At 39.0% G+C, this 25,906-nt stretch overlaps 1 protein-coding gene across 2 annotated transcripts in view; it reads right to left on the bottom strand.

Moving 5' to 3' along the window:
• The window catches only part of LOC114135404 (RNA-binding motif, single-stranded-interacting protein 2-like), a 40,658-nt gene that overhangs the window by 5,891 nt on the left and 8,861 nt on the right, over positions 1-25,906 (bottom strand). For both annotated transcript variants that reach the window (XM_028002680.1, XM_028002681.1), the window contains exons 2-12: positions 14,788-14,954; positions 8,387-8,445; positions 7,887-7,978; positions 2,296-2,453; positions 2,106-2,185; positions 1,892-2,001; positions 1,660-1,703; positions 1,388-1,481; positions 1,119-1,169; positions 614-724; positions 423-503 (exon numbers count right to left, since the gene is read on the bottom strand). In XM_028002680.1, the coding sequence (XP_027858481.1) occupies positions 423-503; positions 614-724; positions 1,119-1,169; positions 1,388-1,481; positions 1,660-1,703; positions 1,892-2,001; positions 2,106-2,185; positions 2,296-2,453; positions 7,887-7,978; positions 8,387-8,445; positions 14,788-14,954 (1,047 nt within the window). The remainder of the gene's footprint in view (positions 1-422; positions 504-613; positions 725-1,118; positions 1,170-1,387; positions 1,482-1,659; positions 1,704-1,891; positions 2,002-2,105; positions 2,186-2,295; positions 2,454-7,886; positions 7,979-8,386; positions 8,446-14,787; positions 14,955-25,906) is intronic.

Here is a 25,906-nt window from a genome sequence, read left to right as displayed (position 1 = left end):
TTTTCAATCTCACATTTCAATCCATTTTTTACATTTATTTTTCATATTGGTTTGCAACTTAATATTTAGATGTTGTACTTTAAAGTTTGCTTGCATTATATTTTTAAATTCACACAAAACACCCAATTTTATCAAGTCAAAAACACATAATATTACTTTTGATATTATTTATTTGAAAAATAAATAAATTTTTCAAATAAAAATTAGGTGAAAAATTATGTTAAAATTAATCGTTTATTCAAAACTTTGTAAATTATTTGAGAGAAAAAATAATGCCAAACAGAAAACCTTTTATTACAGATTTCTAATGGGACTCTAATCTATTGGTAAATCCAGTATAGGTCACACAGCAAAAATCTTTAAATATTGTCCATGAGCGTAACAAGTTCATACATGAGCAATCAGTGGAAAGTGTGTCATACCTCTACTGGGACATTGGAAGGAGGCACTGGGGTGTACTGGGGGATATAAGTCCCCTGCATAGTAGTGTTGGCTGGAATATACTGTAAGGACGACAGGAAAACATGAAGAAAAGACAGGAATAAATGATGTCAGGATGTCAGGACAGGAAGCCACTGGTTCTATGCCATGAGGATGTGAAAGTGATACTGACTGTGCCCGTGCTGCCCAGAGACAGGTGGCTTAATTGCTGAGTGAGAGGCCCCATCATGGACGTGGGCTGGATGGACATGGCATGCTCCATTGTCGGGGTTAGCACTGTACCCTGCGAATGAACAGATGCACCAACACTCAATCAGCCTGTCTCCATTAACCTGGAGACAGGCTGAAATGAGCAGCCTGTCCTTTCTGACTTTAAATAGTCAGAAAGGACAAAGCAGGGCTCCTGTACACAGTGAACAGCTGATAACTGTTCATAACTGGGAGCAAATACAAAAACAACACTAAACAGTGGACATTCTGAGATTAGATCAGACAGTTCAGAGAAAATGTATTTTTCAAACTTGCTTATTTTGCTTTTGCCTTTATATTCAACTTTACACTGCTCCTGTCTCTCCCTGTCGTCATTCAGATCTTTCTCTTGACCCTTCAGAGTTCCTCTGTGTTAAACTGTGCAACAAATGAATGGAGCAAAAGATTGTCTTCTGTGAGATACTCACAGCTGGCTGCATGAGGTATGACTGGTGGTGCATCCAGGACGGGCTGTGTACCTGTAATTATGAGAAACGATAACAAAACTCATTTGTGCTTTTCGTCTGTTACAGTCACCCTTTGAGGTGTGCTATAAAAAAAGCAGAGGGAGAGGAAGAACTTGAAGAAATGCAGCTCTATTGCCTTATATAATGTGAATTTAACAGGGGATTCAGATCAGACGTGACAAAAACAAGACTATAAAGCTAAAAACAATAATTATCTTGATGTGTCTCACCTGGTAGGAGGAGACAGGAGAATGCATGTAGGGTGAGAGAGAGGTCTGGGCAATCATTCGGTTTGGAGCCAGACTGTAGGGTGAGGAGTAGAAGCTGTCGAACAGACAGAAGATGGTGAGAACAATGCACGTTTTGCAAGTAAATCAGCAATATTTGAAGGTTTCTGCACCGGCCAGCAGAGGGCGACCTTTCCCTGCAGCTCGTCAGCCGTGTTTATTTTACTGTAGGGCTGGGGCTGTTTTCTGTCAGTCTGTGCATACCACTCACTCACCCATTCTGTAAGGCTGTTGGGTCATACGCTAGCGTCATTCCACCCTGGGAAAACAACACACAGGATTCAGAACCAGTGAGGTCATGCAAACACTGGTGCGAAACAGCATGTACTCAAAGAACAGCCAGCTAGCACGGAAAGTGTAATTTAAAACAAAACTTTAGAAAAAAAAAATAAAAATCTGGCTTTAAGTTCCTAAGGAGGCAGACGATTAACTCTTTGGCTGAGTTACCGTATCTCCGTCTCGACCCCAGGGCCTTCCATTATGGAGATACTTCCCCTGGCTCTGCCTCTTCTTCTGGCCCCCGTCTGCAAACTTGCATAATAAGGGCTCTGTGGGTGCTGAGAAAGCAACAGATCAAACAAGTAAGTGAATTCAGTAATCACAGCAGGGAACAAAAACAAAACATCATGTTTGTATAGTACAAAGCAAACACTCCACACACCGAGCACTCCTGGAGGAGTCTTGATGAATTTGCCATTGAAATGCTGAATTATGGCCTCACACTTCTCTGTGGACTCCATTCTGAAACAAAAAAGGTCCGACTGAACTCCCACTGCAGAAATCTGTTCGCATTACATGCGGAAATTACCTTGCTCAACCAGGACATTTAAATTCAGACAGAAAAGCCTCACCTTGCAAATCCCACGCCACGGCTGGTCCCGTTGGCGTCCCGGAGGATCCGTGTGGAAATGACCTGGCCGAAGGACTTCAGCATGTTTTCCAGCTCTTGCTCGTCCATGGACACCGGCAGGTTGGAGATGTAGAGGTTGGTGGGGTCCTGCTCTTGTTGCTGCACAGCAAGATCGGTTTTTATGAACCATTTGAAAGCCTCAGGACTTGATGTTTAAGGCATGATCATTAAAAACCTTTCATTTGGCTTCAATGTAATTTGGGGCAGAAGGAGAAAAGCTCCAACTTGTTCACTTTTGACACAAACTTCAGTACATTATTTAAAGATTTTTTTTAAATATTTAACGTTTTTTTGGCACTACTAGCCTTTATACATTAGTACTTCAGTTACAGCAAGTCTTGTAGCTATAAAGTGAACTTAACTGCAGACACACTGGACAGAGAGCTGACAAGATACATTTTCAGGTAATGCCAAAGATTCTCAGATCATTCTCAGTTTCATTTATGGCTGGGCTTTGACAGGGCCACTTTAACACACATTAATGCTCTCAACTAAGCCAATCTCTTGTAAATTTAGGGATATCGTCCTGCTGCAAGTTGAACCTCCTATCCAGTCTTGTTTCTTAGAGCATCTGACAGGTTTTTCCTCAGGACTGTCCAGTATTTACCCCCATCCCAGTGATGTTGCCTCTACCGCGTCTCATAGTGGGGATGGTGAACTCAGGATGATGTGCAGTGTTATATTTGACATCTGTTTACTAAGCGGATACTACGTTGTATTTATAGGCAGAGCTGCACAATAATTCAAACCACAGTTGTGACTACATGTCAATGTATGAAGTAGCTCCACGCAAAAGACAGCTTGGATGCCGTTCTCGGTTGGGTTTTACATTTCCATCTACAAGCATGCAAATTCTGCATGCCAATAACTGATGCATATATTTAGTTTAGCTATTATATCACATGTTTTCCTAATATTTCCTAATCTTTTTAAGCGTATCAGAGTAAAGTGCCATCCATCCATCCATTTTCTGTTCACCCTTGTCCCTAATGGGGTCGGGAGGGTTGCTGGTGCCCATCTCCAGCTACGTTCCGGGCGAGAGGCGGGGTACACCCTGGACAGGTCGCCAGTCTGTCGCAGGGCAACACAGAGACATACAGGACAAACAACCATGCACACACACACTCACACCTAGGGAGAATTTAGAGAGACCAGTTAACCTGACAGTCATGTTTTTGGACTGTGGGAGGAAGCCGGAGTACCCGGAGAGAACCCACGCATGCACAGGGAGAACATGCAAACTCCATGCAGAAAGACCCCGGCCGGGAATCGAACCCAGGACCTTCTTGCTGCAAGGCAACAGTGCTACCAACTGCGCCACTGTGCAGCCCAGAGTAAAGTGGGTGGAATAAAATAGACACATATTTTGAAAACCATGCACCGTTTTCCTCCCTCTTTGTGTCGACGTATCACGTGAGCTTCCAATATTATACACTGAAGCGTATGGATATTTTAAAGTGCTTCATTTTTGATGTAGCAATAACTTTTGAGTACTTTCAAAAATCTTTCAGAATGCATTTGGATTCCCAAATGCAAGATTCCTGTCATGTCGCTACAAAGATTTTTGTCCTGGCAGCCATGAGACCTGTCGTCTCATCAATGTCTGCTGCTTCTCCTGGTCCATTAAAGTTTCATCGTATCTCTGCTCCTTGTCAATTTTGTTCCAGGATCCGATATGGATGAACTGTTTTAAGCAAGTTTTACCTGATCGATAAAACTGAAAACTGCATAATTTGACACCCGAGACTTCCCATTAGTCACTGCCTCATCCTGCTGCACACTGAATAACTTAACATTCACAGCTATGAATGTGAAAGAAAAAAAGGCACACTTCTTGGTACAATTTTGTTTAAATGGGGAGATCTTGAAAGCAGTAAATAAATCAAGCATGGAGACTATTCAGATGCATTTTGAAGGCAATAGCTTGAAAGTGAAACCTTGTGTGACTGTGCAGAAGCCCACAGGAAGCCAGGCATGAAGTTTAAGAGTTCACAGAGCAACAGGAGCCTGGCAACCAGGAGAAAAGAGGCTGGACTAAAAAGACAGGAAGGGAAAACAGAGAGTGAAAGAAGAGGATAGGGCAGAGAGTGGGTGGGGGAAATGAGCAGCTCAAAGGACTGATATTTTGTACAGAAAGAGACGACAAACAGGATGGGATGTAGTCGATGTCTGGAGTGATTTAGGTAATTAAAACTGGGAATGACAGACAAGAGCAAAACAGGAAGGGAAGACAGATGAGCCTCTACCGATCAGCAGGCTCCTGCCTTTCATCTAAATCTAATATATTTCCACCATTCACCATCAAGCCTCCTCTCCCTGCTGCTAAATGATATATGATTACCCCGCAACCACAAATAATAAAGGCTTCTTTGTGGAATGAGCAAATTGTCAGGAGATGCAGTTGGAAACCATATGAACCAGAACGGTGAAAGCAGCAAACAGGAGAGGACATGCAGCATCCCTCACTAACGCAGGTCTGCACGGCAGAAGTTGACAGAGGTGCTGACATGACGCCGCAAAATTCTGAAGAATATTCATAGCATGGAAGTGTCTTGGCAGCTAAACAGAAGTGTTTTTTCTGTTACTTGAGTCCCTCAGGATGCTTGTTACATAACAGGTCTGAGCTCAGATGAAACTTTTGTTTACTGTTCCCCAGCCTAAAGTGAAAGCGAAGACTCGTTTCACGTTCACACACAAACTCATCCCCGTCGTCGCTGTTGTTCCAGGCCATCTCTCAGCCGCATCTGTTAAGGTGTGCCTCTGAGCTGACAGATTTGCCGGCTTGCGTTTAGAGCAGTATGTGTGACGTCTCAGTTTGAAATGGGAGGTGCAGAGAGGTAAGAATGGGTCTATTTATAACTTTACCATTGTTCTGCTGCTCCGAAGCATGCAGCTCCGCCGGGCTTGCCGCCGCGAGTCCCGGATCTCTCGTTCAGGGACTGAGCGTCCTCTGAGGTTAGCAACTGTAAGGTGTGGCTCGCCATATTTGTGAACTGCACAGCTCAGCAACTATGGTGAAGGTCTGTGCAAGTGAAGCCGAACTTGATATCAAGGATGTCCTGATCAGGATTGTTTTTTTGTCTCTGATACCAAGGAGAGTCATTTAAGGATAAGCATTTGCTAGTAGCGGTCCAGTCCAATTTTTTATTAAGTAGTGTTTAAAAATCAAAACACAAAATAAGATCTATAAAGTGTGTTGTCCATCTGAGGAAAAATTTATATGAATAGCAGTTTTTCCTTTTCTCTTTATAAACTCAAACATTTAGAGCACAAATTTAGAAATGAATGAAGATTTAGCTTCACTGAATTAATAATTAATTGTATAATAACCTTTTCTAAGAGATGTTAATCTTGTGGGTATAAGCAAAAATGCTGCTAACTTACCCTCACTTTGCACTGCTTGTATCTAAATACGCCAATCCAAAAGCCGTTCATCTTGGAAAAAAATGAACATGTCCTTCTCAATGTCTGGCATACTAAAAACTGATCCAATATGCCTGGAGGCACCACAATATCCCCATAGCATGATGCATGTGTCTCCAGGCTTTACAATGTGCTGTGGCTTCACTTGTTTAGGGCTTGTCTGATAAACTGCAAGAAGGATCTTCTAGACAATTCCCAAAGTTTACGATTACTTGGTTTTGATTTGTTCCATTGGCACTTTTCATTTTCCCAACACCACATCCAGCTCATCAGATGAGACAATATGCAATATTGGTCTCACAAGACTATAATATGTGCAGAAATAATAAATTTAGCAGTTTGGAAACAGCTCAATTTCCAAAAACATGGGCATCCACGGTGTGGGAGTACCACCCATTACACTTATTATGTTTATTCTGTTTTAAAAGCTGGCAACGTGAAAAGCTCTGAGTGGTATTTCACCAATCACGCAAAAATGCCAGTACATCAGACCAGTACGTCCCTACTTGATATTCATATTGTTTTTTCTTTGAACTGCAGTAACCCAGTGACACCAAGCAGCTATGTATATTTAGGTTTATAGAGTAGTTATCAACACGTCTGACAGAGGCCACAGGCTGACTGGGTGAGTCAAGTTTTGGTGTCCAGTTGCACTTGTCGAGTGCTAAGATATAGTGGATAGTGTGGCACTCTTACAGGGGAACTGCAGCAAACTTAGACACTGGATCTGGTTGCGGTGTACTGGTTCAGCTCAACTGGTCACATTGATCTCTGATGGTTTTAAAGAGCTGGGGTGAGGGAGACCCTGGTGTTACATTGCAGTGGGTTATGTTTGGGTTTAGGAAATGGGGAGGAGCTGGGACACTGGGATGGAGTGTATTAAGTGGTGGTGTCGGCCCCAGACCTGGGCCTGGACGATGGACAATGCCGGTTCTTTGTGCTTGTCCCATTGACAGTGGGTGTAGTGGCGCCCTCCCCAGGGTTTCCTCAAAGGGGAGCATGAGAGCCAGAGGGATCAGCTTAATGGGCCGACAAGAGTTGCTTTGACTGCAGACACTTTGACAAAGAGTTCAGAACAAGCGTTACAACTGGAGCAGGTTAGTGGCATACACAGGGTGTGAGGGGAAGCAAGAGGGGGAGAGAGAAAGACGAGGGAGGAGGAAGGTGAAAAGACAAAAAAAATTGGGCTGGACGTCGGGAATACGAACAAAATCAACTGGTGAAATCAACAAAACCGTTGCTGCCAAAACCACTTTTAGGAGAAAACACTTCACTAAACGCAAGATTTCAAGTTGTGCACTCGCCACCAGGATGATAGCTTCATGTAGCAGTGTCACTTTTATACAGCAGGGTTAAGAGGCGTGTACTGCAGATGAACAGAAATAAGTCTGTAAGTGAACACTGATCATCTACCTGTTTGGGGATCAACAAAGGCCTGTTTTCATTATGTTACCCTGAACCTTACACCCAATAGCACCATTACTCCAAACCCTCAATTTGGGGTTTGTGATGTTGGTGATGAAAATCTTTTAGAATTAAAACCATAATTATAAACTCAGTTTGAAACTTTATAGGTTTTGTGATTTTTATTTGTGCATCAGATTTTAAAAGTTGTAAAAAAAAATTCTAACATTTAGTCTAAAAACTTAAAATATTACTCTGTTTGGAAGATTTAGTGTTTTGTATTTGTGGATTGTCAAAGGCAGAACTTTCTGATTTAAAATATATTCCAGTTAAATTTCACAGAAAATAAAGAGTTTAAACTTACTTAACTGAGACATATTGCTGAGATTATCCAACAAATAAAAAGTATTTTACAGACTCCCTGTACTGAAGGTTTAGGGTGACATAAAATACATTGTCACCCTACCTGGGTCTTTTTCAGGGACTAATATCTAACCAGCAAAATTGCCATGGAAACAGAAAGAGGGTGAATATTGGTCCTGGAAAATAATCTGGCTTCTGTAAAATCTTCCGAAGTTGGAAAGAGCTCTCAAGAGACAAACAAGTTGGATGTTAAGGTCAACTGAGACTTTTATGTGACTTAGATTTTATACTTTATAAGAGGAGTTGCTATACAGAGCAGAGGAACACCAGAATGATTCTTACTTTGGCCATCTGAGCCTGGACTCCGCTGGATTTCAGAGCTGTGACGGCTTTTTGTGCAGCAGCTGGACTGTCAAAATCCACAAAGCCATATCCTACAAAAAAGAGCAGCTGGGGTTAAGTCTACGGTCATTAAGACAAGTCAAACCACCTTTAATCCTGCCAGATCAAAGACAAAAAACACAATGACAGAATTAATATCTTAGATTACCAGTTAAAAAATTTCAGTACTATACAAACCACTCCTAATTCATTTTTTCTTCCATCTGTGAAAAATGATCTTTATCAATAATTTGTCAAGATTTCCAAATATCTTTTAAATTTGTTCTTTGGGATTTTGAGGCAGATTAAGGCAATCAGACTCATTGGGAGCAAAATATGAAAAGGGATGGCGGAATACTTTTCTGTATACTATTCTGTAACTAATAGATACAACCAATGAAAAAAATTATATGAAGTAGTAATTTTAAGAGGCCTTATAATAAATGAAAGACATGGTTCACCTTTACATTTGTTGGTAGTTTTGTCCAAAATGGCTTTGGTGGAAACGATTTTGCCGTACCTTCAGGGAAAAACAGAAAACAGAATCAGTGACAGCTGAGGCGACTGAGACACACAGACAGGAATCTTCTCCTACAACATGCATACCAACATTTCCACATTTCCTCAGGGTGCCAGACTACAGGTGTTCACATGAATGCGTACTCTGTCCTTCCTGTGAGCGACTCTGTCTCATAAATGCCATGATCTTCAGGGCTTACAGAAAACTTTCTGCGCCTCCGCCCTTCTGTCTACGCTCTTGGGGACTGTACAGTACCTCTATTCCTAGATCTTTCTCTTCAAAGACAGGAGACAGCACCTCAGGGACAAAAACTATTTGTTCCAACACCGTCTTCATCAGACTCACGTAGGATAAAACATGAACACCTGGCTTGGAAATCCAGCTCTGCCTTTAGGGTATTTTTGGCCCAAATAATGCTTAGAAATGCTGCTTTAAAAAAACATATTTCTCTATTTTTGATTTACCTATGAAGATAAAAAGACAGATAGCATATTAAATATCCTGGTTTCTGTTCGTCTGCTGTGGCTGTCAACAGAAACAAAAACCAAAGGCCAATCCTTAAAGCAGTGGAATCAGTTACTGCTGTCTCATAAATATTCATGGCCTGAAAATTAGCTTAAAAGCAGTAATCTAAAGGCTTTAAGTGCAGCCTGATGGAATGCAGTGTTATAGGAGTGTCCGCCAGCTCTACAGCCTATTAGACCTGCCTTCGCCTTTAGCTTGTGCGGGAGGCCAGTGTTCCTCTGTTTGGGCGACATGGCATCTGGGTGGAATGTACACTGAAACCTGATGCTTCACCCCTCCAGTTTGCTTTCCTTCCCTCCCTCCCTCATGCTGTTTTTCCACCCTCACGTTACAGCAAACTGCTGGGTCCTACGCTCCCGCCTCGTTGCAGCGGACATTTAACCGGATGACTCAGACCGGGCTAGACAGCTAAAACCTTGGTCACACAAGATGACACCTAGCTTTAAATTTAAACTGCAGGTACTTTTTTTCCCCTCTAGATTTCTGGGAAAAGTGGAGCTCAAAATCCTGTAAAACAGCTTTTATTTCCATACATGCCCATGCACTGGCAACATTCCCCTTCCTATTCTCAAGTACAAATGAAAACATTTTCTGTGTAAACGGAAAAAATGCTTGAAGATTCAGCGTTCCTGCTAAGTTCGGCTGCTGTTTTTGAGAGCTGCTTCACATTGGTGCTGCATGGAGCTGATCATCTTCTGGCACCTGTGAGCAGGTATTTCAGTCCAGGATGATTGAACCGCAAAGATTGGTTTCAGGCAGACCTCATCTTATTGCTACAGTACTACCATGTTTAATCCTTCATAACACCCGGACTCCTTGTTGGAATTTACCCCCAGCTTTAAACTGAATAATACTTCAGGTTTAGACAAACATTTTGATCAGCCAGTCACATTTTGAGTAGTGGTTAAGTTTGCATTGTTAAGGTATATCAAGGTTTTAAAAAGTTACATTAGAAGTTCACATCGCCCTGTTTCTTCAGCCATCATAATGATTTGCCAGAGAAGGTGCCACTGTTTCTACCTGGATGGAGCAGCACAGCCCCTCTCCCACCTGTTGCTACACACAGCCAATTAGCTGCTTAAACGAAGCCATCCACGTGTTTACTTCTCGTACAAAAATAAGACAAATCAGGTTGCCCCAAATAAATTCTGGTCACAAAAAACTAAAGCAGCAACAACTATCACTAAATCAAATTACATGCCTGTTAATCAGCTGACTGTTATAAATTTCTCCAGGGCTCATTTTCAAGTTTCTATTAAAGTTCATTCTTCAATTAAGTCTACTTCTATTTTCGGTTTTTATTTTCCATGTGGCAATTTAACAGATACTGAAAACTAAGAGTCTTACATCTTAGAGTTGCTTTAGAAAATGCTTAAAAAGTTTGCTACTGCAACTGCAACCTGTATTGTGTCGCCTTCTGTCATAAAGTGGAGGCTGTAGATTTGTGAATTTATGCATTGACGTTTTTAGAAAGAAATCCCACAACTGTAATAGACACACTGCTTCACTGCTTTATAGCTTTCCATAATCATCTAGCTACTAAACAATGGTTATTACACATGAATATTTACACAAACTAAAAATAGTTTAACCAAAGATCAGCAAAATCTTTAAATCAGATGACCAGACTTCCTCAACAAAAATCCTCTGAAACGCACCACCACATCACATCATGACACTTCATGGAGGATCTAAGATGAAAATCAAATGTCAAAAATCTTATTCACATTTTTTTCACAGCAAATAAATGTGAACTTATGAAACAAAATGAATAACACTCAGTTTCATTCCCACATATTAAGATAATAAAATATTTTAAGCATACAGAAGTCTTTGTACAGTTTTATGCATGTTACTTCTCTTTTCGTCCAATGTTCTTTACTTAAATGTAGTTTGATAAAACTAGTCTATTTCAAACAAATCAAACCATATGCAACATAAGGCCTTAATTTAGTAACTGAGTTAGGAGTGTGAAAATTCTGCAATTTCAATGAAAATATGCCATGAATACTTACAGTATGAATATAATGCTGTAAAAGTACGTCTGTTCCAGATTTCTTCTGTTTTTGCTTTTTTGTCATGTTTAGATATTTCACAGACCCAACAAATTTCAATGTCATACAAAGGTAACCTGAGAAAGTAATCTGAGTAAATAATTAAAAAAAGTTTCCAAAGATGATTTAATGTTAAAGGCGAAAAGGTCTCCAAACAAATTAATTACGCCATTTGTTAAATACTGAATAAACTGAATTACCTACAAATGGAAACTGCCATTCAATTTCAGTAGCCACACCAGACCCTAAATCCTGCTGGACCTCTGCAATAAAAAAATCACTTATACAAAACCTGTCTGACAACATGAAGTAGGCTAACAGATCTTTATCAGCATAACTTCATGCCCCAATGAAAAGGAATCAAAAACACATGTGAAACACAGCAAATAACATGTTCTAGTCTGATTAAAGCCCCATTTCCAAAGCTCCAGGAACACCAATGAGAACCTATTATCCAAAAAGCAAAACAGGGAACAGTGGTGACCCTACGTAGGAGTGTCAAGCCTACCAAACATCTGAAGCACTGCAGGTCTCACTCGCCTAAGATAAGGTCAGTGTCTATGATTCAACAATCAGAAAGAGATCGGGTAAAAATGGCCTCCATGAGCTTCAAAGATCAAAAAACACAGGGACAGCAGAGTGAACAAAGACTAGTGTTGAATTTGACAAAACAAAATCTTGATACTATCCAAACATTTAGGAAAAAAGATTCATTGGAATAATTAGACAACATCAACATTTTTGGAGGGTTTGTGCCCCATTACATCTGACATAAAACTAACACCATTAAAAACAAAGAACATTGTACCAATAGTCAAGCATGGCCTTCAGGACCAGGACTACTTGCTGTAACTTTGAGCCATGAAATCTGACAGATACCACAGGAACAGAAATTTATGAAGGAGAATATTTAGCCAGGCGTTTGAGATCTTAACCCGTTTAACCCCACCGGTAACAATTGTTGCTAGACATTTTTCCTAACTTCTGGGAGCTCTAGAACAATCGTTTTGACTTTTGCCAGCTAATTGAAGTTTTAAAATAAAATAATAATGGGTCTACTCTAAGCAATATCAATTTCATGTATCTAGTGTGAAAGGTCACATGACCAGATCTCTTTACTTTCTGCCTGTGACGCTGGAGGTAAATGTTAGTCACAAACCTGTACAAGAGGAAGTCAGTAAAATAAAATAAAATATTTTGAACATATGTTCTTTCAAGTGTCTTCTACTGATGTATAAAGAAAATTGTATCCCTTCATTCGTCTTTTGATCATAAGAAGAGTGAATGTAAGCATGGCAACAATTGCTGCCGCTAGCATAACACATAGACAGGACTAAGCTATGTGTCCATAGCTTTGCTGTTTATTTTTTATACCTTGCTGTTCCCACACAGCTTAAAACTATCAGATATTTTAGATCTTCCAGACCTGAAGGAACATCAAAATGACTTCCCTCCAGGTCTGCTCTACAGTTAACTTCATCAGTTTTACCATTAACTCTAGACAGACATCCTGACTTTAGTGATGAAAATATTCCCACTGCATGATGCTGCTAGCATTGGCGTGGTATGTTTGGGTGATACACGTTATTGTGTATGTCAAACAAAAACTTTACTGTTTGAGCTTATCTGACCCGAACATCTTCTTCACATAATATTTGCTGTGTCACTCAAACAGCTGGTTGCAATTTGCAAACCGGGCTTCTTATGACTCAACATCATCAGTTGTTTCCTTCTGTCCACTTATCCAAAAAGGGCAGATTTTTTGCTGAGGGCATGTTGTCCTGTTAGGATATTCTTCCACCTGAGCTGTGGTTCTCCGTAGCTCTGCCAGAGTCATATTAGAGGCCTCTAAACTTTACACTTCTCCAAGCCTCATCTCTGACCTGTCTGCTGTGTTCACTGCTCTTCACGATGCTTTTTTGTTCACTGTTATCTAATAAACCACTGAGGTTTTCAGCTGGATCAGACTAAAGACATAGAGGTGCATGTTATTTACAAATTAGGCCACTGTTAAAAGCAGGGCTCAAAAAAGTTATTTTTTCTAATTGTTAAAAACAAATCCTCCATACATTGTGTTGTATGGAGGATCCCAATATAATACATAGAAAATTGTGGTTGTAATGTGGCGAATTATTAATAACTCCCAGTGTTATGAATAATTCAGAATGATACTGTTTCTGTGTTTTGTTCCATTCCTGCCTAAAGAGCTCTAGAAATGAAATCATGTGTCCAACAGATGAAGGGCTCAGTTCTGGACGGCACAGATGTGTTTCCTCGCATTGGGTTTCTGTGGGACTCTTTCTCTCATTCAGTATCAAAGTCAAAACTTGTTCCACTTAATGTGGACTGGAATGTACAATTAGGTTTGGTCACACAATAATGTCATTTATCATAAAGAGATGAAAAAAAAGGTTGCAGTGAGAGAGCGTCTTTGATATAAAAACGCTGAATGTCCTTCGTCACGCGGTACACCTTTAAAGGTTTACTTGGTTTCCATAAAGCGCCAGATCACAACAGAAGTAGAAGTAGGGCTGTAGTGATACACTCATCTCACGATACAGTACAATATTCTGCTCACGATATGATATATTTTCAGCAAATGATACGAGTGTATGCATTTTTAAGATTTTATGAAAGATTTTAGAGGGACAGAGTGATTTTGGTGACATTTTGTGACTGTTCCATAGACTTTGATTGAATTAATTGAACTGATGGTGTAATAAATGTTTTTGTTATACATTTGCTTTGTTTAAATGTTAATTGTGTGGCTTTGTGTATTTGGCTATGCAGAAAAGAATCCTTTTTTTGTATTATTGACTTTAATTATAAATTGTAACTTTTCCATTTAATTTCATTATTAAATTAATTGTAACTGGTTGTTTTGTTACATGTCATTTTTAATCTACATGTAAAAAATGTCATGTGTGATAGCTGTCATTTAATTCATGTGGATTTGACATAAAACTCAAAGTAGGATTTAATGTATCGACACTCGCGGATGAAAAATCGATACTTTCTGAGGAAAGATTTTTTATAAATATTGTAGAATCAATAAAATTACATAGCTCTAAACAGAAGTCATCATTGATTTACACAGTATATGTGCTTTTAACCCTTCCAGGCCAACCTGATCTGCAATGATCCAGCCAAAGTTGCAGTACCGTAATTCCGCCACACTTTGCGCTATCTGTAAAAATTCCAACGGTTTCCGAAAGAGGGGAGACGTTGCGCTCTCCTGCCAATATAGGGTTATTATGGTAATTTCACCCCTGCCTTAGCAGAGAGTAAAATTAATCTGAGGGGCAATCTTTTACTAGACGGTAAATTGCAAAAATAACTTTCTAGATATTAAAAGTTCCAGTTGTTATGGACAAATGGGTAAATATATTTACTCACAGGACATTTAAAGAACTACGTACAATTAAAATTAGCAAAAATATCCAGGCGGATATTTGAAATTTAGATGTAAAATGGTTAATAAGATGCTAGATAAAGTTCTGCAGTGGGCAGAGTTTGTTCTGGGTGTTTGCAATAGAGCCGCTCTGCATTTTCCCCTCCTTCACCTGTTTCGGTACACTAACAGTTGCTTGTACACATGGCTCTTGTTTACAAGAGAGAAAGTCGACCCTTTGGAAGGTCATGGAATGGAAACTAAAAGGTCTGTTCATTCAGGTAATTTATTTTAAAGTACACAGGCTAGAGAATATGATAGGTACTGGGATGCATCTAGAAGTTACAGGTTAGCAGGTCTAAAATCACTCACGGTTGGCAGAGCTTCACGAGGTCCTGATCTGTAGTTCCTGGATGGAGGCCGCGGATATATAGGTTCGTTTTACTGAGCTGTTCCCCACCTCCGCCGCTGCTGTTGCCACTACTGTTGGTGTTGGGACTGGGAGGTGCCATCTGGTGGCCGGAGGACACATAGGACTGCTGCATTGGGGAAAGAGAAGACAGATGTAATTTATTCACTGTGAGAAACAAGACTAGTAAAAAGAAAATTGCCAAGATTAATGTAATTCACTGGAAATCAATGTGAGAAACATAGAGCCGTGATATTCACATGTGGAGAGATGAAAAATAATCCTGCATCAAACAGTTGATTATGTGGGAGCTGTGAAAATTGATATCATACAGCCCGCATGTCAACACTCTTTAATACAGTACATTGAAGGGGAATGTGGGGCCTCTTGGCTAACTGCTCCATGCAGGGAAAATGGGGCCTCTCATGCTTTCTCAATGTTGGGTAACTTCTTTCTTACTTGTCGAGGTATTTGCCCACTGATTTAAGGAACCCAGAAAATATTTAGTCCCGTTAATCAGAAATAATTAAAATACTATAAGCCAATTATTATTAATCCAGCTCCTTCATTTACTTCTACAGATAAAAATCAAAAAGATAAACATTAACGTTTGTTCAAACTTGTATCCTGCTTGGACCTGAATGTCTCACGCCATTTAATCTAAAACTGTGTTGAAGATGTACGAAGAAAAAGATCGAAACTGGCAAGAGGCTGATAAGGAGGGTTAAGTTCAAATTACAAAACAAAAGCGAAACAAAGGTAATGTAAAGATAAAAATGACTATGCCAGCAGCATGTACATTATATAAAAAGAAAGTTTCTCACTTCTGCTACATTTATCTGTTTACAAATACCTGTGCCAGATTTAATTCAAGATGACGGTGTGGATGGCCACCTCAGTATTACGCTGATGGCACTTTTTGTTTTTGTTCTTGCACCTAATGTCTGTACACTGTGAGCAATTGAAACCAGAATCAGATTGTTTGTGCACAGCATCTTGGCCAATAAAGCTGATTCTGATTGTGAATTTAAGTCGTAAACTCCAATGGTGGACTAGTCCGTGACTCACCACGTGCAACATGATGGGATGTTGCACAACGACTCATGCATCTTCTAATCTCATCTCACCATGGGGACTGTGGCTGTCTTTAGAGATATCAAACAAAGTGTTGTGTAACCATTCATATGTGTGTATTTTCATGAAATAAACAAAGCTGGTTTTATTCTTTTCATTTTGCCAGTCACAAACAAGAACTCTCCATTTCAGACTTCAACCCATCAAGTCTAAAGGGAGTTTTAGAGCCTAAGGTTTATCTGGCCTAATGTTCTATTAGTTACAAAAATACTTTCATTCGTTTGCATTTGTTCAATTAGGATAGACGCATGAAAAAATAAAAACAAAACATCTTTTATTTAAGGTGTACAGAGTAGCTCATTAGACAGAGCCAACAAGAGGACAATGGGTTAGCATAGCAATGAAGGAAAGGGTCACTGATCAACCTGCTGGTGTTTAGGAAAAGCCCAGTGGGACAACATGCTTAAACAAGGACCACCTACAACGTCAACCAACTCTGCTAATTGGAAACCATTCATGAGGCAAAGACAGCTCTCCTCACCTCTGCTTTGTTGACAGCGAGTAAAAAAATGACAATAAAACAGAGAAAGACCCTTAACCTCTACTACCATCATGACAAACAGGTGACATGTAAACCAAATTTTTTTTCTCAGAGAGAAATGACAGCGATTTGTTGTATTATCTTATGTCATACTTCACAATTCATGCATTGATGGGTATATAATAAATGAATGTTAAGAAAGCAACATAATTTGTATTTCTCTAAATAAAAACAGAAACATACAGATTGTGTTTCTGTATGTCCTAATGACCTAATATTTTAGGCCATCCTAATGACTTAAACAGAAAAAATAATTTTGAGCTAATTTCAAACAGGAAGCAAAAACATATATATTTTATACAGTTTATGTAAATATCTAGAGTAAACTGTATGTATTATTTAAAAAATCCTAAAAATGACCAAAAGCTGCAGTAAAAACTGGATAGAACATTATGATAGAACATAGAATAGAACATTTTTAATAGCACAATTGAACTAATTTAACTAAAAATGCTGTGAGGATTTTAGCTTTTTCAAATTAAATGGTAAACGATGACTAATTTGTTCAAATTATAAGCTCGATTTTAATCTGTCTGCAAATCGTTTCTGTGTGCAAGTTATAAACTGCGGAGTAAACACAGTCTGCCTGGAGGAGTTTATCGTGTCACAGAGTAATTCTCGATGAATATGGTCTGGAGGCGGCTAATTTGTGAATGAAAGAACAGGAAAGCAGAGACCTTTAATCTCATTCATAGAGTCTCTACCACCGTGCCAAGTCCCAGTGATAGTCCAGACAAAACCAAGAGCGTGTCATTGCAGCAACACTCTTAAATCATCCGGCTTCAACAACAGACACATAGCACTCATTCATTCAATCTAAACTAGTTTTAAAAGTCATATGAAGGCTGTAGATGACTGTTTATCGTCAATTAGAAATTACATTTGTTATAAATGATCAGTCTATGTTGAAAACAGCTGACATGTGGAAATCAGTGTAAGGTTTTTGAAATGTTAGTAATGCTGTGGTGACTCATCATCCAGTTAGATAACCCAATGCTTTGTGATTCGGCTTGTACATCCAAGGTTTTAAAATGCTGCGGCAGCAAAAATGCTCATATTTAATAGATAAAATGTAAAAATGCAAGAAGAAGAAAGAATTGTAATACAGTTTAAAGACGGGTAAAAGTCATAAATTCTTTTTTAGTGTGCAATATGTTATTTTATTGCACACAAAATCAATCTTCTAGGTCATAATTACATTAACCCAAGAGGATGATACAAGTACAACTAAATAATAATAAAGAAGTTAGTATTTTTCTCAATAACCTACTACATTTAGTAAATATGATACTAAAATACTAAAATATGATACTAGATTTACTTTACAAATTTTCTACAAAATGTGCCTCTAGTTATAAAAACGACATAACTTCTTTTTCAAAAACTGAATTTTCTACCAACTGTTTGGCTTTTGAGGGTTGAGCTAATATTTGTCATTTCACTTTGTAGCTTAGTTTTCATTTATCTTCCTCTCCATGGCGGTATGAAAATAGCACTAGATTATTTTTAGCACTAAAGATAAAGAAACAAAAAAACATCTCTATAAATAGAAGATTCTCTGGCACCTTTTCATGAACTCCCATCACGTTTCCAAATTGTACATCTTTTAAAAGCTGGCTTTTGTTGGTTTTACTTAAGATTGGCTTTTGGTGTTTAAATCAAAGATCTTCTTTATTCTTGACTGAAACAAAATGCATGTGATTTGTGCAAAAAAAGACATAAAGTGTGGTTTTCTCTGCACTCAATTGCATGTCTGATAATTGGTACATGTCCGCAGAGAGCCACTTGCTGGTGAATCTCACCTTTTAGTGCCACAACACTGTTTTATCTCCTCCTCTCCCTGTGGGACTTCTCCAGCTGACCCTGAATTGACCCACGGGATTCCATGGATTTCCTGGCTGCTGGGAGGTCTGTTTTCCTTTCCTGTCCTGCTCAGTGACTGAAGCTCCTGCCTTTTTCCTCAGGCACTTAGAGGAGACATGAATGTCCAACCAGCTGACTCCCTTACACTACATGCTTATGTGCAGATTTATGACGGGCCTGACTGAGGACCAAGCTTGAGGCAAGCATTTGGCATTGCGCTGCTGATTAATTTGTACTGAGCTCTCTTTAGGGCTAACAACAATTCCAATGTGCGAATTTCATTAATGAGTTGGTAAATTGCTAGTTATTTTTAGGCCTGTCGCGATAAACGATAAATCGATTAATCGTACGATAAATTAAAGATATCGACGTCATTTTAATTATCGGCACTATCGTCTCTTCCGACCTTTTACTCTTTCAGCTAATGAAACTGAATGAAAAAAGTCTCAACTCCGACTCCACCCTTCCTCATTTCCTTAGTGTAAAGCCCAGCGCACACTGCACGATCTTAGAGCTGTCGGCTGATTGTCGGCTCATTTTCAAAACCTGACAGACCACACATTAGCCGACAGAAATCCTAGGTATAACGGTTCCATCGGGTTCGTTCCTGCTGTGTGGTGTCCAACAATGGGCACAAAATAATGGCTACAAGTCCAGTGAACTAATTTTAAAACCAGGCATTAATCAATGCTTTACTACAATCTACCTGTGGCTAGTGTCAGCGTAAAGTCCTGACTGAATGAAAATCATTATAACCTATTTATGTCACGTTAACAAAGAACAGCTGAAAAGTTACCGGGTTTATCAACTGCAGTAGCAATTTCGCTCCAACTCCTCCTCTTGTCATTTCTATATTCTTTGCATGTTGAATAAACATTAATGTTGTTTCCACACATCATCTCCAATGTCGGCAACTTCGGGTTGCGTCGTGTCAGTTGTTTGGGATTCCCCTCCGTAATTTCCCCTCAGAAAACACTGAGGGAATCCGCGCTTTCTGATTGGCTGCCTGTCACATTCAACAGGCTGCGTTAACGCTTCCAGTCGGGGAAAACCCCTGATTTGGATCGGAGCGGCAACGAGGATCTACCGTAACACACCACACAACCTTAGAAAGAGACCAACTTTCTAAGATTGTCGTAAGGGGAAAAATAGGAGCAAAAAATCTGTAGTATGAACTATTGCATCAGGTAGTCGATGTGCCCATCTTCTCTATTTAACTCTAATTATTACTGAAGGGCAACATAATATACACACTTCATAATCTGCCCTCTTTTGGTTGAATGCAGTATTTATTTCCACTTTGGCTTTATGTTGTTTAGTTTTTTTTTCCAAGTGAGTTTTTTGTTAATGGAGACCGAGAATCCATTTTATTTTTGTTTTTGGTTGTTTTGTTTATTTTGTTTATCAGTTCCAGTGTTTAGTGTTCTTTTGAAAATAAAGTGTATCTATCTTTGGCAGGAAATTGCATGCATTATTACATCATTTCCATTAAATCAGTGTAAAAAGATCTTCAAACAATATTATTGTTTATCGCAATAATTTTTGAGGCAATTAATCGTTCAGCAAAATTTGCTATCGTGACAGGCCTAGTTATTTTACTGTTTGACAATTTAATTTCATTACTTATATCTGAGCAAGAACTGCTTGCAAAAGCAAACAAGGTCTTGACCATCTTAGTTTGTGTCACTTAAATGTGAAGTGAAATTACAATGATTTCAAACTCTTTTAAACAAAAAATCTGAAAAGTGTGGCATGTATTTACAGTTTACCTCTTTTCTTTACTATGACACACAGGCAGAATAACAATGCGAAATTTACTGTACAGCCAGAGCTGCAATCCCAACGTATGCCAGTGCCTGAATGGTCCAGTCAAAGTCCAGACTTATAACCTTTTGAGAATCTGAGGCAAAATTTGAAAAATAATATTCACAGACTGTCTCTGTCCAATCTATGATTTTGGTGTAGACTGCAAGAAAGAAATGCCTCTGCAGCTGAGGCTGCAGTGTAAGATGGCTATACAAAGTATTGACTCATTAGGATTAAATGCAAATCTACACCACACTTTTCAGACTTTTATTTTTTTTTTTTAAAAAAAGTGTTAAAAAGCCATTCATCCTTTTATCTGATGAAACCTGCAGCCCGATTACTAATAGAAACGCAGGCATGTTATTTGTAAAACAGTAAAGCAATATTTGAGTGTTAGCTCATCGTTAGGTCAGTACTGTGTGTCTCGTAAAGACGTATGCTGTGTCACTGGCGGCAGGCAGGAAATCCGCTCTGTCTGCTCGTGATCTTATCATGAATAAGAAGATCTGCATTCCAACCAGGTGACAGGGACACCGAGTTCACGTCCAAACACGTTCCTAAATCCTCCTCCTTGTCTGTCTGGAATCCTCCCCTTTTTTCTTTTTGTGCTTTTATAGTCGCCTATTAACCCTCGGATTGTCTACCTTTTGCCGGTCACACCTTGACACACATGCTGTGTGCAAATCCACATGCATGCAAAGCTTTCAAGTCAGGTCAGGTTGAGCTGGAGAGCCCGAAATCAGATATGTGAAAACACTGGCCCCGCAGCTCGGCCCGAGATCTAACAAAATGTGAGACACACTGAGCGTCTGGCATCAACCGCTGTACTTGGCATCAAATTTCTAAGAGCTGTGCTTTCTCCAAGGACTCTGGCTGCCTTTCTACCTGTTAACCTTGCCTGCTTGATGTTATTGGCACTCACGCTGAGGACCGATTCGAAACATCTGACACAGTAAACAAAGAGAGATAAACATATAGATGGCAAAGCACCAGAGGGACAAAGGTGGCGGCACAGCAGGGTTCAGCCAGGGTAGACTCACCACAGCAGAACAGCTGGGTTCGTACACAAACACTAAAGCAACCGAGATAACAAAGTGTGTATCACCGCTTTAGAAGAATTGCAAACACTAATTTATTAGTATTAAGCATCTATTTATATGAAGAACATTATTTCTGTCATATTAAAGTGAATTTAGCCAGATTGAAGTACATTTTTTGAGACTCCAAAATAGACCTAAGCTGCTAGTTGAACAGGACATTTACAAAATAGATTTTAAATGTTTGGAAAGGACAAAAAAAAATGGCATGCCTCCTTGTATTTTTTCCCCAACAGTTGCAAAGACAGAGCTATGACATAACTCAGCTTAGCACATCTGCTAAAGAAATGCTGAATGGAGCATTTTATGAGAGGAAATTTGCTAGTATTTTCTGAAGGAAAACCGTCTAAACAGTAAATCTCATTCGCCTACTTTGTTTCCTGTCGTCATTGTTATGGATGATGCGAGAAGCAGACAGGTGCATGAACATAAAAAAACCCACTGTATCTGTGAATGACACAATGAAACCCATCTCTGCCCACAGAGGGTAACCGATATACGCTCAGAGGCTCCTTTATTAGATGTAGGCAGAGGAAATGCTTTACTTCTCAGCAAGGTTGGTGGCATCAACTAACTCACTCTTTGGTTACCTTACAACAGCCTGTTGAGTAACTTGTGGTTACCTAGCAACCACATGTTGAGTAACTTACGCAACAGAAGTTTAAGGTTTCGCTGTGCCTCACAACTGCTTGAAAATAAAAACAAGGTGGAGTGAAAACCGTCGACAAAGCATCAAAGGTCACGTAACTAATTTGGCAGTATTTTAGATATTTAAAACAAAAAATTAATCAATAATTATCGATATTGACTGATATAAAAAGCTTATATCATGATATGTTTTTCAGTCTTATTGTCCATGCCATTTCACCACCAGCAACCTGCAACATTGCTACAAGGCATGTTGGGTCCATACGTTTATGTTGTAGCGTCAAGTTGCTACCATGTGATTGGCTGATTTGCATTTTGTGTTCAACTCATTAGCAATAATTTGATGCCAACTGATTTTTTTAAATATCTTTAAGCCTGAATAAGAACTTATTATTTCCCTTTATGATCAGAATTTGAAAAAAATATATTTCCTAGTAAACAATTTGGACACACCTACTGGCATTTCCAGCAAAAAAATTGTTTTTTGGATTAAAAAGGTGATTTTATTACTCTTTTTTTTAAAAGTATGTATATTGTTGTTTAAGAATCTGCTTGTTCAGGTAGCCTCTTTACCTCGACTTCTGAAAATCCTCCATATTTGGGCTGGGTATAGTAATCTCCTACACACTTGCCTAAACTAATTTCTTTATGTTTCAACAGTCTTAAAGATTAAAGCAGAGGTGTAGTAGTATTTGTTGCTCACCTTTTGCTGTATTTTCCACTTTGTAATGGTTTCCAAATAAAACTGTAATGGAAGAAACAGACTCAGAAGTTCCTGCTGACCTTAGAGAATCTGGTTAGAAAAAAAACATAATTGGCTGCTGCCAATGAAAGGTTGTGATTTTGTTTTTAGAAGCACATGGATGCCATTTAAAAGGAATTAAAAAGCGTTTTCTGCTTACGTTGACATTTTAAAAAACTAATACCCATTTATATAACAAACTAGACTGATAAGGCAGTGTATGTTTGAACAGTACTGCCATATAGACAATAAATAGATAATCCAAAGTGCTTTAAAAATTTAAAACAAATAGTAAAGACATCATTAAAATTGACTTATAGAGTAATCTCAAAAAGAAAGCTACAACGAGCAGTTCTACATTCAGTCTTAATTTAAACTAGTTTCTTCCAATCTCAAGTTTTTACAAAGTTATTTTCAGAGTTGAGGAACACAGAAACTAAATGTTTCCTCAATTTGTTTAATTCTGGTCCTGGAAGTAAAGAGCAAACATATTTCAGTTTCATATCAGATCTGCAAGTCTTAAAGATATTAAGGTCCAAGACAATTCAGTGCCTCTTACACCAATAACAAGATTATATAATCTATCCTTTTACAAACAGGGGGTCAAATGCACCATCACAATGATCTAACCTACAGAAAGTAAAAGACTGCACTAGTTTTTCTGTGCTATGATTTGACAGCAAACTGTTTATTCTGTGAATGCTGTTGAGATGGTTGTAGGATTTAGTAACAGATGTGGATTTTATAGCTGAGGCCCATAGCAACACCCAAGCTTCTTGTGTGCCTTTTAGTCTTTACCCTCAATGAATCTAGCATTTTTGAAACTAAAACCAATTATGCCTAAATTCAGTTCTCTTCACTTACTGATTTGATGGACACAATGAATCTGTGTCTGTAAGCTGTGGTAATGTGGCGTCTGGACTTACATTACATTTGTGTGTTGTCAGGCTACGTACAGTAAGACTTATAGTAGTGCTGCATGACCAGAGCTACGGGCAGCAAACAGAAAGATTAGGAGTGCATTCATACCAGCCCATTTTGGTCCACTTTAATCCATTTGCCTAGAAAGTCTGGTTCATTTGCTTGTACTTCTACTACATATGTGAATGCCAAGCAGACCAGAGAGTGCTCCAAAAGCAGGAAATGGACAACAGCGCTGGGCATTCTGGCTAATCACAACAAAAACAAATGCACAAGTTTGGCACTAGCGGGAGAAATGGCTCGTGGTTTTTTGCCACAGATAAAAGTGAAATCCTACAACCCATCCTAAAATTTGACGCCACTCCATTTTTGTTTGCATTTGTTTGAAAAAAGAAGTTGCACTCAGTGTCTTCTTCAGATGTTTTCATGTTGTTTCCTTCAGTAGTTCTTGGTGCAGCACCACCACAGGAGAGGGGGAGAACAGGTTTTTAAAATGGTTTACTCCGTTTGACACAGTGCAGCGTGAGAACGTACCTCACTAGCAGAAAATGTAACTAATGTTGCAATTTTTGTCCCCAATCTAACCCAGTCTATCGCAATATCAGGTGTGAAAACACCCTACAAGTGAAGCGAGGATGAAGCCTTGAGGAATTCAGTCCAGATTTGATTGCTGAAGAACACAACTATTCCCAGTCTGCAACATAAGGCCTGAACAGGGTTAGCGGAGTATGTCCACTCATCCAGTTTGGAAGGTGAATGGGTGGATCAATATGTTATGATCAACTGTCGATACAGCAATATCAACAAAAAAGTTTTAGATTGATTTCTACTAAGAAATATATAATTTGACACCTTTACCACTGCAGTTATAGTGTTGTGTTGTGGTGAAGCCCTAACTGGACAGCATTGGAGAGGAGTAAATTTGTAATTGCCGTAATTACGTCAATGAGAAGTGAAATGCCAGTGATCAAGGTAAGCATAATTATATAAGTACTAAATAGACAATATTTTTTTCCACTTTATGGTTTTCTCAGTCATTATCAGGTGAAGCAACAAAATGCTTTCATAAAGACCCAGCGATAAAGGAACATAAAAGCTCTGTTAAAAGCTCCCTAAAGCTTTTTAGTCTAACTCCTGGTTGTGCCACAGCCTCTCTGCCCTATATAAAACACACTTAGCGTGCATTTACAGCAGCCCTAAATACAAGTCTAGCTCGTTTGCTCAAAGAGTCCGATTTGTTTGAGGAGTTGTGAAAGTGCAGTCCGACCGGTGCAGCTCAAAGACACAAACTCTGAAGGGCCTAAAAATATAGGTAGAGTTTGACTTTAAGTGAACCTTATGCTGGAGCAGACTTCAACAAAGGGCACTGTGAGTAAACACATGTAAGTGAATCAAAAGGCCTGGTTCATTTGAAAAATTGTATTGTCATAGCAAAATCAAACCTGCAAACAGCGTCAACCCCAATCGAACTCAATTCCCAATCGTTCCGGGTTTACTGGATTAAATGGTGTGAATATGACCTTATAGACAGCTGAGGCAACAGAATTGACAGCAAATAGCAGTGTTCCCGAAAGAGCATTAAAACTCTCAAAATTTATTTCCCAAGAACGTTTTTCATCACATTAGCTATCAGTACATGTACATCCAACATAGAAAAACAACATCAGCTGCTTTTATCGATTCATCTGTGTTCTGTGCCCATCTCATCCTGTTCAGATTGCAGTGGGGGTAATGGCGATCGCCAGCAGTCAATCGGCACAAGAACTGTTTAAACAACCACTGGTCAAGTTGTTCTCTTTACCTCCATGTAGGTACTGGTACATCTTGCTCAAGAGACAAATATCACAGTAGTACAAGGGTAAGTTTGTATATTTGCATATAAATCTGATAAGATCGAGGTCTAGATACAAAGCGTTTTACAAGGGGAATTTACTTCCAGCGGTTCTCGGTTTCATTGCTGTGCTTTCAATTTTTAGAAAATACAAACGACCTCATATTCTGTTGTCCATTTACTTTAGATTACATTTTAGAGTTGTGCAGATCTGTAACATATAGATATATTGTTGACAGAATAAGCAGAAAAAGACATCTTTAAATTTAGACTCTTTCGTTCCCAAGTATCAACTGGTTTCACTTCATGTTAGTGCTGTAGCAAAAACATGTTTGACATACAGTAGATACTAAATTAATCTATACCAATCTAAATATCTGGTGCAGTAGCTTTGCTCATGTCACTGCATGGTCCACAAGCTATCCTGAATAAAACCATTTAAAAACCTAGTGAATAGTATAATCACGTAGTTCCTGGGAAGACTACAACATTTCATCCT

This window comes from Xiphophorus couchianus, chromosome 20 (assembly GCF_001444195.1).
Source record: "Xiphophorus couchianus chromosome 20, X_couchianus-1.0, whole genome shotgun sequence".
Lineage (NCBI taxonomy): Eukaryota > Metazoa > Chordata > Actinopteri > Cyprinodontiformes > Poeciliidae > Xiphophorus > Xiphophorus couchianus.
The sequence above is the reverse complement of the archived record's forward strand: the minus strand, read 5'-3'. Positions and strand labels throughout refer to the sequence as shown.